General features: G+C 39.1%; 2 protein-coding genes across 2 annotated transcripts; both read left to right on the top strand.

Moving 5' to 3' along the window:
• Positions 1–490: 490 nt before the first annotated feature.
• Positions 491–11739, top strand: LOC143851273 (uncharacterized). The gene is made up of 3 exons (XM_077360627.1): positions 491–1052; positions 8356–8548; positions 11380–11739. Exons 1-3 carry the CDS (start codon positions 999–1001, stop codon positions 11508–11510), a joined length of 378 nt encoding a protein of 125 aa, XP_077216742.1. The 5' UTR covers positions 491–998; the 3' UTR covers positions 11511–11739.
• A 3255-nt stretch (positions 11740–14994) lies between these two features.
• On the top strand, positions 14995–16594 carry LOC143851592 (chlorophyll a-b binding protein 5, chloroplastic). Its single transcript, XM_077361061.1, has 2 exons — positions 14995–15198; positions 15800–16594. Exons 1-2 carry the CDS (start codon positions 15056–15058, stop codon positions 16449–16451), a joined length of 795 nt encoding a protein of 264 aa, XP_077217176.1. The 5' UTR covers positions 14995–15055; the 3' UTR covers positions 16452–16594.
• Positions 16595–17703: the final 1109 nt, after the last annotated feature.

Below are 17703 nucleotides of genomic sequence, written 5' to 3'. Positions count from 1 at the left end.
TCGGACCCCACCAAAAATGAAATTTCGGCCGAAATCCGGGGAAACAAGAAAAAACAGTATTTTATTTGATATAAAATTTCGGTTGAAATTTCAGTAAAATATTAAAATAATTTTTAAAAAAACAGGTTTTTTGGGTGAAATTTCAGGGAAATTCCGAAATTTTGGAATTTCGGCTGAAATAAAATACCATTTCAGGTAAGTGTGATTTCGGTTTCGGTCTCCACCGAAATCGGAAATTTAAAAGTTAAAACCATGATTAATAGTAGTGTTCACTCAGAGCGTACTTTAGCAAGAGCGAGAGATAGTAGTACTCACTCACAGCGTAATTTAGCAAGAGAGGAAGATAATAGTGCTCACTCAAAAGCGTACTTTAGCAAAAGCGACAGATTGTAGACTTGTAGTGCCAACTCACAGCGCATTTTAGCAATAGCGAGAGATTATAATGCCCACTCACAGCGTATTTTAGCAATATCTATCGCAAAAGTCCAAAAATAGTCGGTGGATCTCCATGGTCCCATGCTTCGTTCAGAGAGAGAGAGAGAGAGACCTACTTTTCATTCTGTTTTTTTTTTTTTCTGCTTGTAAGAATCGATGACGGAATCTCACAGTAACACTTCACTCGATTCATCAGACATCAAAGACAAATCAGATCTCGTGAAGTAGAAATTCACCTTTCCACATTCTCATTACACGCCCCTTACTTTTCACCATTCTACAATTTCCACCTTCATATACCCTAATCTCTCCGATCCTCTTCAGAATCCTGTGAAATATTGAGTTTTTCTTCATTTATGTGAAATTCTGATGCAACTAGTTGCGTGAGAATTTTTAAGAATCTTCTTAGGGCTTCGTATAGCTTAATCGATCCGATCTGGTCAAATATCGGGATTTTCTCATCGGACGCTGAGTTTCTCTGTGTTTTTGTGAAATTCTGATGAAACTAGATGCGTGAGAGGTTACACGAATCTTTTTAGGTTTTTCTCGAGGCGATTCGAGAGATGAATAAAGATCGGCCACCGGAGCCTTTAGATTTCTTCATCTGGACTGTCGAGGTATGGCTATTTGAATTTTTTTTTGTCTTATTTGATTTGTTTCGATTTTCTGGTATTTATTTCAGCAGATCTGTTTTGAAGTTTAAATAACAGTAATAAAATCAGCTGATATTGATGTAATTTGAGGAAAGTTAGTTTAGGTTAGTGTGATCTGAAATTACAGAATCTTATATAATTTCATGCTTTGATTTACAGTATAAAATGCGGATATTCTGTTGTGAGTTTTGATTTTTCTTAATTGTTTATGAGGAAAATTAGTTTAGGTTAGTGTGATCTGAAAATACCGAATCACTTGTAATTTAATGCTTTGATTTACACTTTAAAATGCGGATATTCGGATGTGAGTTTGATTTTTCTTATTTGTTTATGAGGAAAATTAGTTTAGGTTAGTGTGATCTGAAATTACCGAATCTCTTATAATGTAATGCTATGATTTATACTTTAAAATGCGGATATTCTGATGTGAGTTTTGATTTTTCTTAATTGTTTATGAGGGGAATTAGTTTAGGTTAGTGTGATCTGAAAATACTGAATCACGTATAATTTAATGCTTTGACTTAAACTGTAAAATTGCGGAGATTCGGATGCGAGTTTTGATTTTCTTTGTTGTGTATGAATCCGTTTGGAAGAAACAACGTACAGTTATTTTGACAATAGATCCCTAGAACGGAAAATTCATGTAGATTTGCATGTTGTGGAAGTCATCAATGTTCTTAGGTTATATGTGTTTTCAAGTGTTATATGCTGGGGTAGTGTGGACCCCGATCCGAGGACGGTGAGGGAACGAGTCCCTAACACCCACTCTGGATCATCCACGTGTGAAGGAGAGCTCTACCAAGGAACTCTCGAAACGGATGCCACTCTCATAGCATAGCACGAGTGGCGATATAAAAAGAAAGAGATATGTCTTGATCCGGAGCCAGGGCTCGAAACCGAGACATACCTAAAATAAACTCAGAGTCGCAATCCATGGATATGCCATGGAACCCTAAAATCAAATCCTCTGTGTAATGGATAACCAGAAATATATATGGGTTCGTGCCTGGTTACGAATGGAGAAGGTCTGAAGAGCACCCCCAATTCGTCCAAGTGCAAGCACTTGGTCTCTTTATGCCATTTTCATTAACTCCAAAGAAGTTTGGGTAAAAATCATGTGAAATAGGAACAATCCTCGGGAGTCGTCTACCTAAGCATGCATTTCCTGAGGATAAAGATAATAAACACAAATAAAATAAAATGAAAGATGTGTCACCCAAGCATAGCTAGGTTATGAGTGACATGCCTAATGGGTGTCTAAGTTCTGATGTGCAAACACATGCAAGCTATAGTTAAAGGTATAGGATCAGTACAAGAAAGTAAGAAAACACATCAAAAAATATAATAACCACATAACAAATCCTAAGACTCTAAATGATTAGCCCGAGTCTTCAGATGATCTGGTATTCATCCAAAGAAGCCTACGTATCCCCGCCTCCGCAAGAATCAGAGCCACGTAGTTCTTCGCGCCTATTCTAAACTATGATGCCTAAGACACCTAGACCTCTATCCTAGAATCGATCTAAAAGACCGGACCAGTTATTAAAGTTTCTTGTACGATTATTTAAATTCCAATGAATGGTGGATTTTAGGACACCCTATTTGCCCTAGCTAAATGCAGATTAGCCCTAAGCTAATGCAGGTGGTTCCTACAACCTATGTGTAACTAGGCTGGGTTTCCTAAGGAAAACAAAGGGTTGACTAACGTATCCTACTCTAGTCATCACTCGGCGATGTGGATCGCCGACTGACCGGACGGAGGCGCTCCTATAACTCTAGGACAGACCCATAACTCTAAAACAAGCGCACAACAAACGAATAAACAAACAACCTATCAAAAGAAACTCGTAACTCTAAAACTCTCTATCTAGGAGAAACTCCTAAATCTAGAGGAAGATCTTTTGAAAACAAGGTTTTAAAGGTTACTTATTCAAAAAGGTTTAAAATGTTATTTAAAAAAGTTTGACTGGACTTTGGATATAAATCCCAAGCTGCACTACGTACCTCGTGGGAGAGGATCAAGCCAACGTAGTTCGAAATGAATTCTCCTAATTACTATATCTAAAACACTCAACACTTTAGGCTTTTTTAAAGTTTTTCAAATGTTTTTGATGTTTTAAATTTCTAATATTTTTGAGTTTTAAAATATTTAATGTTTTTTGGATTTTAAAACTTTTTCCAATGTTTTGATTTTCGAATTTCTGATGTTTTTGGATTTTAAAATATTCCAATGCTTTTGGATTCTTAAATGTTTTCACCCTTCAAGGAGACACGCAAACATAACCACAAACTAGGGCAAAGCCCTAAATCAAAAGGAGAAACCCCGAACAAACAACAAGCGTCTCAAAGAGACGAACCACAACACGTAAAAAAACGCCCCAAGAATAGAGAAAATGAATCTAAGATCTCAAACAAGTAAAGCTCTAATAAGACTGAGTTAGTCTCTAATCAAAGTGGAATAATGACAACTCTAAAGGAGAAACTCCTAACTAATAACACTAAAGAGGGATGCAAATGAGTCAGGGACTCTTTAATAACCCCACGAAAAGATGAATGAGTCAAAGACTCTCCGATGATACTGCTAAGCAAGATAACCGAGTCAAAGACTCCCTACCAAGGACAAATGAGTCAGAGACTCTCTAATAACCACCTAAAGACAACTGAGTCAAAGACTCTCTAACAACACTACCTGAAGGACGAGGGAGTCAACGACTTTCTAACAATGCTATCCAAAGGACGAGTGAGTCAACGACTCTCTAATAAAAACCACTAACGAAGACAAATGAGCCAAAGGCTCTCTAATACTACAACTTAAAGGAGGAATGAGTCAAAGACTCTCTAAAAGGAGTTGCTCTAATATAAGGCTGGGTAAGCCTTCTAAAAATGGAAATCCTCTAAATGAGACAAGGTTTGTCTCCAAATAGGGGCTCTATAAATGAGGCAAGGCATGCCTCCTATGGGTATACTCCCTACGAAACTAAAACGACCTCCCTAAGGGTAGGTCCAAAATGAGGCTTGTCTCCAAAAGAGAACCACCTCAATGAGACAGAGTGTGTCTCCTAGCACGGAACTCGCTAATAAGACCACAATGGTCTCCTAAATGAGGAAGAGAAACTACCACTTAAAGGTTTCTAAAAGACTAGAGAAGTTTCTAAATAAAGAGGGGAACACTACTTGGACTACGCAAGTCTCCTGAGGCTGGGCTTGCTCTATAGAGACACAAATTGTCTCTCTAAAGGGGAGGCTCTGACTATCGTCATCATTGCCCTTGCAATGAGGGGACCTAACGTCTAAAGGTCTCTAAAAGACAAGACAAATCTACTATATAAAGGAAGGGAGAGCTACCTGGACTGAGCAAGTCCCCTAAAGATGATGGGCTTGGGCTAGCGCCTTCATCGCCCATGCAATTGATTGCAAGCCACTAGTTCTTAAGTGAGCTAGGAGTAGTTCAAGACTATAAACACAACAACAAATAATGAAATCCCACTTTGATACTTCCCTTCAAGAGATGAAATTAAGGTAAACAATTCAGCTTTTAACAAGGAGCACCTCTACTGCACAATGAACGATATTTCCAATAGAGTGTTTCCAAAACAGGATCCCTTCCAATCTTTCAAAGGAAAAATAATTTACTAGCAATAAAAAACAAAAAAAAAACTCAACACTCAATGCCAATATCCATCCAACATTACTGATAAAATCATGATTTCCAAATGACAGTGAGTCACAATCCCATAAAAGAAATGTAGGCTAAAAGTCACCATAACAGAAAAATATAATGCGGACTAAAATGTGGACAAGAAGGATTTCCCAAATGAAAAAAAAAACATTTTGAAAATGAATTTATATGTCCCTGAATTTAACACAGAACAAGAAGTATCCTATTGTCTCACATATTTGACCTACACAGTTCATTCACATCAACATATAACTATAACTTCGCACAAGAATAGATATCATGTATTCCCATGCTCGAGAGATATTATACCCATAAACCTAGCTGTACATGAATTTTCTTTTGAGAAATAAATGCTTAAAAACTGAGACTACATGGAGAACAACATGAAAACTCAATTTATTGAACCAACAACCAACAAATCTAACAAGAATCAAATTAAAGCTTATGGATCTATCAGTTTTCACATCAAGATCTAAACATTGACCAAGCACAATACATTTTAGAAGGGATTACTAGAGGAAATTATAAAGAGATCAGATCAATTTTACCTTAGCACTTTACCTTTTCTTTAAGAAGATTACGCTGAGAGGCACATGCATGGTATGTGTCTTCCCACTACTGGTAACACCATAGGCAAAAACTGTCCCATTGACACCTTCCATTGCAGCCTTGACAACAGGTCGAGCAGCCACATCATATACCACCTTAGAAGTTGTGGCTGGTCCAAAAACTCTATCAAATGCATATCCCGTAGCCGGATTATACTCGCTCTTGACAAGTTTTTCCCCATCCGGATACCACGCGATCTCATCTCCTCTCTGGAATTCCCGCTCACTCAGCGGCCTAAACCAAACAGTGACAAAAATGCTATCTCCAGCACTCGGCCGATCAATCACCTCTCCGACCATCATTTCTGGCAAACTCCGGCCACCGGAAACCCTCGCCACCGGATACGAACCTAAATCACTCCAACCACGGCTCGGCGTGATAGATCTGGCAGTAAATCCAGATCCGTAAAATGAAGAAGAAACAGAGGAAACAAGAACGAGGAATAATCCTTGATGAAGAAGAAGAAGATGATGAATAAGAAGTCGAAGGTTTTCGAAATCCGAACAGAGAACTACTCCTCCCTCTTGAAGAAGAAGCCGCCATGGATCTGAAAGGAAATCAAGGTTTCAATGGAGTGGAGCGGCTCTAATGGAGATAAGGGATTGAAAGTAATGGTGATAATGGCGGCAAAAGATGGTGGCCGGCCGGAGTTGAGACGGATCACCGGAGAAGATAATCGGCTTCTTTACACTTCTCTCCCTCTCTCTCTCTCTCTCTCTCTCTCTCTCTCTCTCTCTCTCTGTTTCTGTTTCCACGAGAATGAGCTCCTCTCTCTTTTTTCTTTCGATTTTTTTTTATATATCCAAATGTAGGTTGGGATATTGGCACACCACAGATTGATGGGCGCACAAAATTGATAAGCGCAGAAACCAGCTGCGACATAAACGGGCTATTTCAACCCCCTTTTATATACAAATGATATATATACCTCCTTTTTCCCGCGGACAACCCTCTTTTCAGATGAATCACCCCCCTTTTGGTCTGTACTGCGCACATTCCCTCGGCTCGTTCACTGAGCAAACGCGCTCGGATCTCGACGAAATTTTATGGAGACCTATGGGAGACCTTAAGCTACCCTAGGGTTCAATTTGGGGTCCTAATTCACGGATTTGACGAGGTTTTGCTCGGGCAACGCGAACTTGGGTCTGGTCAAAATGGGGTGTCTACAGGTAGCCATCAATGTTCTGAGCTTATATGTTCTTAGTCATCAATGTTCTATATTATCTTGAATTCCAGCATATTTGGATGTCTACCCAAAACAACGACACCCTGTCATAGGTAGTCCAAGAATAACAACTCGCTAGAATTTTAGAAACAGAAATTCCATTGATTTAATCCGTCTTAAACCTGATTTGAATTTCCCCTAATCTAGAAACAGAAATTGTAACATTCCTAAACCTATTTAAACCTCTTATAATTCAGAAGGCTTTCTTCCTAAACCTGTTGATTCTTATTAGAAGAAATTTGATATTATTTATCTCACAAGTGATGTTCTTCATTGGTCAGATGTCTCATGAACTCCTCAAAGCTAACTACATCCTACTCCAACAGGGATTACAACCGTGTGAGCTATTTGATAATTGATGAAATAACAATAAATAAAAAAACATGCCCTCTCTACTATCATTTACAGATAGTAAAATCATGAGTGCACTAATTAGATTTGAAATAGTTTATAGGGAAAACTAACCTCTCAAATGCATCAAACAAAAATATTAATATAATTGAGATCTTACTCTCATGGGCATTTAAGAGATAGAAAACCGTTGATAACAAGATATCTCAGCAATGCCCCTCCAGGACATGAAAAATTAGATTGTCTGAAGATTAGGAAGTGAAAAAAAATCAAAGAACCTTATAAAACAAAGATAAAACGAGGAGATTGAAAAGTGCTTGAAAAACTAAATTATCTGATGTCGAGGAAGTAAATAATCACAAAACCTTATAAGATGAAAATAAACGAGGGGATTGAAACAGAAACGTCTTAAAATCAGGGTGGATGTGTTGGATTGTTGAAATAAAAACCCTTAACCTTCAATTTTCTTGTCCAAACACCTTCAGCTTGTGTTTTAAATCATTTTCACAATCTGTTCAGTTGAAAATATAGCTCCGGCTACCATACGATCTTGAACATCTCCTAAATTAGGCTCGGGTACATCGGCCATGGGGATGGGGATGGGGCAACAATAGCATGCCAGAGACGGTCGATGGACAAAGCAGGGGTGGTATTATCTTCCACAGTGTAGAGAAGCAGAAAACCCGCACGATCTTGGATTTTTGGAGAGAAAAATGTAGCCGCACTTGAACTCCATGTCGATGAAGGAGGCATTTGAGTTGACCCACCAAACCTACTTGGCCTCCGGGAGAGCGATCATCGTGGCTTGGACAGCAAGGGTTTTTGCCCAAAAATTCTTCATCTTGTGATGAAACAGGTGTTGTTTTAGAAGACGAAGAAGAGAACCAGAGAATAACAGAAAAAAGTAGCAAGAGAGAGAGAGAGAGAGAGAGAGAGAGAGTGAAGATAGGGATGATACGTTACGCAACTCGACTTTTCCCTTCCTATATTTTATTAAAATATTACAATAAAAACGAAAAAGATACGGGTAAATAATGCGGGTCGGGTTTTTCCCCTTTAAACCTGACCCGACCCGAGAATCAACCGGGTTTTTATAATCTAAACCCAACCCAGCCCAAAACCCAACCATTTTGACCCCGACCATGGCTTTTTTGGGTCGGGTTGATGCGGGTAGCGTAAAACCCGACCCAAGTTGCAACTGTAGTCACCAGCATACATTGTCACTACTGATATAGTATGCTAATAACTCAGTGTAACATCAACCTTGTGTTCGCATGGGATGTGCAAAACAGTTTTTTTTTTTCTTACAAAGAGACCTTTGATATGAGTGCTAATATAAACATAGTTTTGTATATGACATTTAAGAAAAAAGGCTTCACACTTCCCTTTGGACATGTTTTCAGGATGTCGGATTGTGGCTGGAAGAGATAAATCTTGGTAGCTACCGCCAGATTTTCGAAGAAAATGGTGTCAATGGAGAGTACTTGGAGAGCCTATCCATGTTCACCACTGAACAGATTTTGCGGTTTATTAGGCGTTGCCACATGAAATGGGGAGACTTCATTACACTATGCAAGGAGCTCAGACGCATCAAAGGTTTTCTTTTTTTCTCAGCCCTACATACACATTATGCATGTATATATCTGTGTGTGCACGCTCTCTTGTGCCGCCAATTGTTCTCCGTTTCACCTAGGATATTTATATCTTATAGAGTATATACACAGAACAATCCTAAGTGGCATATGGTTCATAGACGTGCATCTTTCTTGTGATTTCACAAAAGAACGATCAAGCTTCACTAGGATTAGTAGCAGTCCAAATGATATAATTTTTTGAAAAGTTTACAAGTGAAGCATCAAGACACGTGTATATAATTTTTTGAAAAGTTTACAAGTAAAGCATCCATGAGATAGATCACGTGTATCGAAAACCATCCGATGCAATATGAAATGAGCAAGGGCTCTTCCACTGATAAATTAGCCTCCTTTTCTTAGTATTTCTGTCTCAATGGTAGTATGATACTAAAAAGGATAAAGCCATCCATCCTTTTGTAAAAACCATGGAGACAACAACTCTTCCTTGCCATTTGTAGAGAAACATGAGAATGTACTTTTCCTTTGTATCATTAAAACTTTATATTGTTGTCTGTGCTGTGAGGATTGTTTTAAAATTTGACTGAGTTCTCAGAAAAGTTGCTGGATCGACTTCCTTCTTCCAAGAGCTGGCTCGAGTTCAAGGTTTGAGTTTTTTTCTAGAACTTGTAGCATGTTGATTAGAACTACACATCAGAGTCTTTCGATAGCCAATTGAATAGTTGAAAAATTGATCCAGTACTTAAATGCCATATTCAAGCATTCAACGAGATAGAACAAATAGGGTATGATTAAGCTTAGCAAACTTGAAAAACTCAATTTATTACTCTGACCAACTTACTCGACCTTGATTCAATCCCTCATAAAGTTTGTCTTGTTTTGAGTTCTTAAAAACATTGGTCATGAGATATCTGTATGTGGGAAGGAGAAGCAAAACCAAAAACCACTAAATTCAGTACATTCGGCACATACCCATGACACCACGACTTACTACTCTAATCAGCAATAAAGACCAAGGCCCTGTTCGTTTGGGATTATGATAACCAATGGTGACTTGGTGAGCCCTCAAACTGATTATTGGACTCAAAATGAATGTAATTTCAGTCCAAAAATCGGGATGGGGGCTCACCATCGGTTGTCATAATCCCAAACAAACAGGGCCTAAAAGGCGATTCTGTCAATGTTAAATGGATTCTTCTGCATGGGCTAGGATTCACTGTGACACTTCTATATCTCTTTTGTTTATATTTTTCTAAATACCACCATAACAAATTTAAAATTATCTCGTGTTTTGAATTTTATCTATTTTAATAGTAAGTTTTTATATATATATATAAAACATTATAGTTACTTAGCCGACTAAAATTCCCAATATATATATATATATATATAGAGAGAGAGAGAGAGAGAGAGAGAGAGAAAACTGTTGGTGAGCTTAAGCGCACCAAACCTATGGTGCGCTTAAGCTCCCCAATCACATGGGGGCCCACTTTGTTAGGTGATCCAAAGCATTCATTTTAAAGGCCTTATGATAGATAGGGGGTGTACCAAAAATCAGCTCCATAGGATCATCCTAACCCCTTCATTTGTGGAGGACAAAAATGGGCAGATTTGTGTCTGTCCATTTTTGTCCTCCACAAATGGAGGGGTTAGGATGATCCTATGGAGCTGATTTTTGGTACACCCCCTATCCATGTAAGGGACTTTAAAATGAATGCTTTGGATCACCTAACAAAGTGGGCCCCCATGTGATTGGGGCGCTTAAGCTCACCATAAGTTTGGTGAGCTTAAGCGCACCAACAGTTTCCTCATATATATATATATATATATATATATATATATATATTTAAATGGTAACAAGTTTCATTAAAGAAAAGGGGAAGACTGAGGAAGTCCACCCAGAAGGTACAAAAAAAAAAGCAAAAAATCAAAACAAAACACCCCTCAAAGCCAGAAAGGCCTCTCACGGGGGCAAGAGATCAAACAACTCTAAATTCTGCTTATGAACTCCATCCCTAGCAAGCTTGTCAGCAATCCCATTTTTAAATCTCCGCACATGAACAAAAATGATGGGAGAGCCTGCTGATTTGTCTTTTATCTCGTCAAAGAAATGAGCAAATATCCAAGATGCGACCAAGGAACCTTTGAGCCACCTAATGACATTAAGAGAGTCTCCTTCTACAATAGTTTGGTTCATTCTTTCCTTGTTCAAAAGCATAAGGCCCCGATGCAGCGCCCTCACCTCAGCTTCACTAGCATCAGCTGATCCAATAGGACCAAAGAAGGCCCATAAAACCTCCCCTGATGAATCCCTCAATACACCCCCAATTCCAGTGGGCCCTGGATTGCCAAAGCTAGAACCATCGAAATTTAACTTCAGAAGTCCAGCGGGAGGAGGTTGCCAATGTTGTACAACCAAAGGGCGGATGTCCTTGCTATTACAAATCACTCTCCACCCCTCCCACAACTCAAAAGCCAAGACAAAACGGAATAGAGTGAGTGAATTTTCCGGAGCAATAGTTAGCACTAATACTTTAATGAATAGACAATAGGGAGATTTGGCTACTACTTCAAAAACTCCGTCATTTCTTTCTTTCCATAATACCCACATGGTAGCGAACAAAGATAACGACCACATCACCCTTCCCTTTTTCCTCCATGGAACCAACGACCAACCTTCGAATAAATCTTGAAGGCTAGAAGGGGAGACCCAATCAATACCAAACCTGGACAATATACCACCTCATACCTCCCTGGCGAATCTGCAATGAATAAATATATGGTCAACAGATATTAAAAATTATGTTAATTGACTGACACTGGTTTTATCTACAGTTGCTTGCTTGAAAGGAGAGCAAGAAGTCCGTCGACCATGGTGGGCCCCTCCATGCCTATCGGCAGTCTTTGTGAAGGTGGCAAAGCGCAACAGGCAATCACGAGTTGTTTCGCTGAAGCTGGAACCGTGATGCCACCCTGTGTGACACTGCGTATGTATGTATGTATGCTTTCATACAATTTTCTATTTTCTTGTTACACCTTTTGAAAAATATATAGCCTGAAACAAGCTGCTTCCTATTTTCCAAATCTTTATGTTTATTTATTGTTTCTGTTATTCAGAGTTGTTTATGTTTGCTTCTTTAGGGATATTATTACTGTGAGGTTGAAATTAAGGGTAATAGTGATGTTATAGTCTTATCCTTTGATTTTGAAGAATTGCCGCTAAAACATTTAAGGCCATGTTTGCCAATCATGAATTTCTTTTCCAGTGACTATTAGTTTTCTCAATCGTGAGTAGGAGAAGGAGAGGAAAGGTTGAAAACAAGGAAAAAGAAAACTCTACTCAAAATATGATTGATTTTTCCCTGGTTTTTAAGCTTTTCTCACCCCTACTCACTCATGCCCTCTCAAGACTCTCCTTCTCCCACCCTCCTTACGCCTCTCTCACTACATTATAAACTAATATTCCCTGGAAAAAAATGGTTCCAAACATGTCCTTATTTGCGATGCTCGGATTTTTAATATTTTTGTAGAAATGACTTTGAAATCTCCTCCTGCACTTTCAGACAATATTTGAAATGTGGGATTTGCTAGGGAAGAAGGCATTTCGCGGGCGGGCTGTTGCATGAGTGAGCAGCCAGGCTCAGATTGTCTTTTTCATTCAATTCATCTGAGATGGCTGCACTCTCATGCCACCCGTGAAATGTCTTCTACGATGGTCCCTAGCAAATCCCTTGAAATGTTTTAGGATGCCATTTTGATTAGTTGGAATTTATCAGCTGTAATTATTCCTAATAAGCTTAACATTTTCTAAAAATTCTAAACTAGTAATAGTGAAAATTCAGGGATAATTGGATGATCCTAATTGTTTTTTTTATTTTTTTTTGAAAATGTTGGATGATCTTGTTCAGAGTAATTGTTGGGTTCTTGAATGTGTTATTACATCGATTCTTATGAGGAATGCTTCAGATCTCACCAGTGATTGATCCATGACCGTCCATTTGATATATCTTGCTCTGGATTTCTTAAATCACTGCAACCTTTCGATAATGTGTGCTGTTTGCTGTCGAACATGAACTATTGCCTGTATGTAGTTTTTAATTGACAGAAAACACACATCATTGAATGTTAGGATTTTCATTTATTTTTTGTCATAGGAGAACCAATTCAAGGCCTATCCTATGAAGTGATCGGTTGGGTTCAATCAAAGATGGGACTCACATTGGTTGAGTCAATCATCGAGTTGACTCTGTTTTACCTTGCTCAAATTCCCATCTCTACCAAGTCAATCAAAAACTCATTTGGCTCACTAGAGTTAATGAAAAATTGAGTGCATCATTCTTTGAATCTATCGAGTTCTTTTTTACTTTGGCCGTTGGAGTCTGAGTTATTGACCCTTCTCTTTAAAAATCCTTTCCCGGTAAAATAAAATTCCCATGTTTGGTTGACCGGACTATGGTGAGGAAATGCTTGAACTGTTGGGAAGAAATAAAATAAAATTCCCATGTTTGGTTGACCGGACTATGGTGGGAAAATGCTTGAACTGTTGGGAAGAAAAAAAATTCTTCTGCAAGCTTATATTTGGTTCTTGGGAGTATTTTTTTTTTTTCCAGGGTAGAGTTTCGTGTGGGGTTGTTTTGGTTCTTGGGGTTATTTTGGGCCCAGCAACCAAACGTGGGTTTCCTGCGGAAATTCCACAAAAGTCCCAAGAACCAAAAAAGTTCCGGCAACCAAACGGACCGTACCGTTCTCCACCAAGGTTTCAGACAGAGAGGAAATAAGATCTTTATCTCTTTGAAACTATAAATTAATTACTTTTTTCCCTTTCTTTTTCGTTGGATCTCTACCATGGGAATGTAGTTTAGATCTCGGACAAGGTTTCAGTTAAAAAAAAAAAAAATCTTTATCTGATCTACCCGATATGGTGATTGAAATATTTAATTACACTGAACATCGAGATAAGCTCCTAAGTTTTCCCAACAACCCTGCAGCATAGATAAACAAGTAGCGGTCTTGAGATCAACAAAAGAGAATCCTGTTCTGTTTCCTCTAAAGTAATCCAACGGTTGTTACAATGTGGTGAGTCTTACATTTCGATTGGCCTGAATATCACCTATCATCTGATCATAACATCCAATAATGCATATTTTTTAGTCATTGAGGTTCACATTCAATGAGATAAAGTAGACATTATGGGAAGTTATGATTATTGGGCCATAGGAGATCCAAAGCAAGGCCATCAAATGGATGATTCTTTAACCAAAAAAAAAAAATGGATGGTCCAGATCAATTAAAGATGGGCCCAACATGCTTTATTGGGCTGAAACATTCCATGCTGAGAATGGTAAAAAGGAGAATGTTATTCAGCCACAGAAGATTTTGATTTTGATTTGGATTTCTCACATTTGCTGCCCTTTTTGGCATTTTAATTTGGATCCGATCAGATTCTTGGATTCCTAATTCAGCAGCTGACAGTGAAAAAAATCAGATTTCTAAGTTTGCTGTGGAAATTAGAAATTGGAAATCCACGGATCTGAGAGTTTCCTTCACTTTCTTTGCTCCTCAACCTCTCCCCTCCACTAGGAAGTACCCCCTTCCCTCTCTGTCTCCCTCTACATGAGCTGCCGGATCTATTCAACTTGTATTCAAAACTCAATTCCAATTCCAAATACAAAACGCCTTATCCCTGATTAGATTAGATGGTTGGTTTCCTTTATGTAAATTTGATATTTCAATATTTGCAATAAAATTATTTCAAAAAAATGTCATAATGGTGGAGCCCATCTTGGATTGCCCATGGCCCAAAGCTAGATTTTTTTATAATGTAGATCGTTGTGGTCCGATTTATATTTCTATCATCCGCTTACTGCATATATTTTGAGGGTTAGGGCCCACTTTGTTCAATGATCAAAGCCATTCATCTGTTAGGCAATGTCATCCACTCCGATCGGATGATTTTAACCCTTCGATTTTGTGGGATGGTCGAGAAAATGGATAGTAGACACTGTACTCATCTGGTGGGGTCCACAAACAGATCTCTGCCATCGGATCAAATGGATTGCAGATGGACGGTTGAAAACAAAGTTGACAAACAGATCTCACAATCAACGGAGCTAGGATCATACCAATTTGCAAAATATCGGGCAATGGGGCCCATCTGCAGTGGGTCCAACTTGATAACCACCTCCAATAGAACTGCTGCTTAATTCACACAAATTAGTACCAGGGGCACTTCAGGAAAACACCTAAAACAACCAGGACCTCAGGTTCACCCCATGTGGGTCCCACCATGAGATCTCACAATGCCACGTGGCACAACTAGGGCCTCTTAGCCTCACCCAAAGAAACCAGATTAGATATCCAGATTTCTGACGTGGACCAATAGGATGATGCTGACCTGGCATTATCCTCATCCACTACAATCTCCCCTTGTTCTATAAAAACTCCCTTCTCAACAACAATCACCATAGACTGCACAGGAAACCAAAACTTAGAACACACCCTGATCAACTCCATGGCCGCGTCGGCGATCCAACGGTCAGCATTCGCCGGCCAAACGGTGGTGAAGCCGCAAAACGAGCTCGTCAAGAAGGTCGGCACTTTCAACGGCCGGATCTCGATGCGCCGCACCATCAAGAGCGCTCCCCAGAGTATTTGGTAAATGAACTAAACTCAAATTGCACACAAATAGATGATCCCTACAAACAGTTTGTTCCCCATCTCGCTGTATGTAACACGCACTGAGAATTGGTGTGTAGATCACCTCTACCATCCAAGGCCGTCAGGCTGATCAAATGCTTACCCATATCGTAAGCATTTGATCGTGTTACGTGCACTAGGTAGAATGAATTAGCTTATAATTACTGCTATTTTCTCTCTAGGAGTCTTATGTATAAGGGTTTATCTAGATTGAGTTTTAGAAGAAGTGGTCAATTGGGTTTCTATAAATGAGAAATTATATGGTGTAAGGTGAAGAAACTTGCTCTAGAAAGTGTGCATGTACATAAAGGAGGACAGATAGTTCCTCGAAGTGGGTCAAGGGGCTGATCTTCCCTTTAAGAAGATCAATATGTTACAAACTGATTTGGGTTCGTTACAGATCGAGCTTAATATGGTTTATAAACAAGGTTTTGGTGTATAGTTTATGCATAGATCATCATTTATCTGGATTCTTACTATGAGCTGTTATAATTCGAGAATTAGCAGTTCTTACCGGAATCTGACACACATGACCGGAATGGCTGAATCCAATATACAGGTATGGCCCCGACCGACCGAAGTACTTGGGTCCATTCTCCGAGCAAACTCCCTCATACTTGACCGGAGAATTCCCTGGTGACTACGGTTGGGACACCGCTGGGCTCTCAGCAGACCCTGAGACCTTCGCTAAGAACCGAGAGCTCGAAGTGATCCATTGCCGATGGGCCATGCTCGGCGCATTGGGTTGTGTCTTCCCCGAAATTCTTTCCAAAAACGGCGTCAAATTCGGAGAGGCTGTTTGGTTCAAAGCGGGCTCACAAATCTTCTCGGAGGGCGGTCTCGACTACTTGGGAAACCCCAACCTAATCCATGCCCAGAGCATCCTTGCCATATGGGCCTGCCAAGTAGTCCTCATGGGCTTTATCGAGGGCTACCGGGTCGGTGGGGGCCCACTCGGCGAAGGATTGGATGCCATTTATCCAGGTGGGGCATTTGACCCGCTTGGATTGGCCGATGACCCAGAAGCATTTGCGGAATTGAAGGTGAAGGAGATCAAGAACGGTCGTCTGGCAATGTTCTCTATGTTTGGATTCTTTGTTCAGGCTATCGTGACCGGAAAAGGCCCAATTGAGAACCTCTCGGACCACCTTGCGGATCCTGTGGCTAACAATGCATGGGCTTATGCTACTAACTTTGTCCCCGGAAAGTGATCTGAATTTGTATTTTTCCGGCTGTATTACTATGTAAGGCTTTGGTTTGTTGTAGCTTCAAATAGAATGTAGTTTTCCATAAATATGCAGAACTTCTTATGTATTGAATATCTCCTTAAAAATAAGTTTTTCCTGCAAAAACATATACATCGTGTGAATACATAACTAACATCAAAGCATAATAGGTTTTACTACTGGATTACACTAGTTATAATCTGTTTGCATAATGAAATTAGCATATTAGCACCTTTAGCTAGGTTTAGGCTCTCTTTGTTTTGGATTTTGAGAACTGATTTTGAGTCCAAAACTGATTATTGTGGATTCAAAATTAAACACAATTTTGAGTCCTTGACTCCAAAATCAAAACCCAAAATCGAAAACGAACAGGGCTCCTTAGAAACTTTGAACTCGACTCGGACTAGCTTCTCATCTTAGTTATCAATTCCGTTATGTTCCGAACAGATTTCTCATAACATTTCATTCCAGAGTGGAAACTTAAATAACAATCAAAATGAAACATTCCAGCTAGAATTCCGAAAATTCTGGCTTGGTCAGGATGGAGTCTGTGTTCAGGAAATTCTAGCAAAAACACTGCATTTTGGTTAGTTTTGCATGGAAAATCTATTTTTTAAAAACAGAAACCACTATTACATCATTTTTCTAATTTTTTTCAGTTTTCCCCCTAAAATAAATGAGAGGGTTAAGGCCCATCAAAAACCTCTCTTTTGCATACACATGAGATTTCCTTAGTTCCTAAAACTATGCAATTTTTACGTTAAAAAATACCCCTATTGACGTAGGACGGATACCAACACACCGTACTATCTTCGAGATAAAGATCAGTCTAAATAAGGAATAAGTAATGAAAGTAGGGTAAAATATGGATGCTGTATAAAATTTCTGGAAATAGCTTTGAAGTGTAAGTGTAAAAGATGCATTCTCAAGCGAAGGATATATGATTATGGCAAGTTTCTGGGGTGGTGAATTTGACCAAGGGTTACCTGTTTTAAAGATAGTTGCAGAAAAATTATTTAATAACAGAGAGAAATTTTGTAACAGAAACTTTATTCAATGGGAAAAAGGTAGGCCGATAGGGTTTGGACAGATCTATATTATAGGAAAATTGGGCTTATTTTAGGTAATCAAGTCTACAAATCTCGGGACTATTAGGACAGATATTGGGTAGACAGATGCAAGAAATAGGGACTCTTGTAGGTTTGTGTGGTACTGTAACAATCAATATGGTAACTAG

Source organism: Tasmannia lanceolata, unplaced genomic scaffold (genome assembly GCF_043159265.1).
Source record: "Tasmannia lanceolata isolate RefF3 unplaced genomic scaffold, GAP_Taslan_0.1 ptg000018l, whole genome shotgun sequence".
In the NCBI taxonomy this organism is placed as follows: domain Eukaryota; kingdom Viridiplantae; phylum Streptophyta; class Magnoliopsida; order Canellales; family Winteraceae; genus Tasmannia; species Tasmannia lanceolata.
Note: the sequence above shows the minus strand (reverse complement) of the source record. Positions and strands in the feature narration are given on the sequence as shown.

Coding starts and splice junctions, on each gene's coding strand:
- LOC143851273 (XM_077360627.1), top strand. CDS start 999: ATGAATAAAGATCGGCCACCGGAGCCTTTAGATTTCTTCATCTGGACT. Junction 1,053..8,355: donor TCTTCATCTGGACTGTCGAG/GTATGGCTATTT, acceptor ACATGTTTTCAG/GATGTCGGATTGTGGCTGGA. Junction 8,549..11,379: donor GGAGCTCAGACGCATCAAAG/GTTTTCTTTTTT, acceptor TTTTATCTACAG/TTGCTTGCTTGAAAGGAGAG.
- LOC143851592 (XM_077361061.1), top strand. CDS start 15,056: ATGGCCGCGTCGGCGATCCAACGGTCAGCATTCGCCGGCCAAACGGTG. Junction 15,199..15,799: donor AGCGCTCCCCAGAGTATTTG/GTAAATGAACTA, acceptor TCCAATATACAG/GTATGGCCCCGACCGACCGA.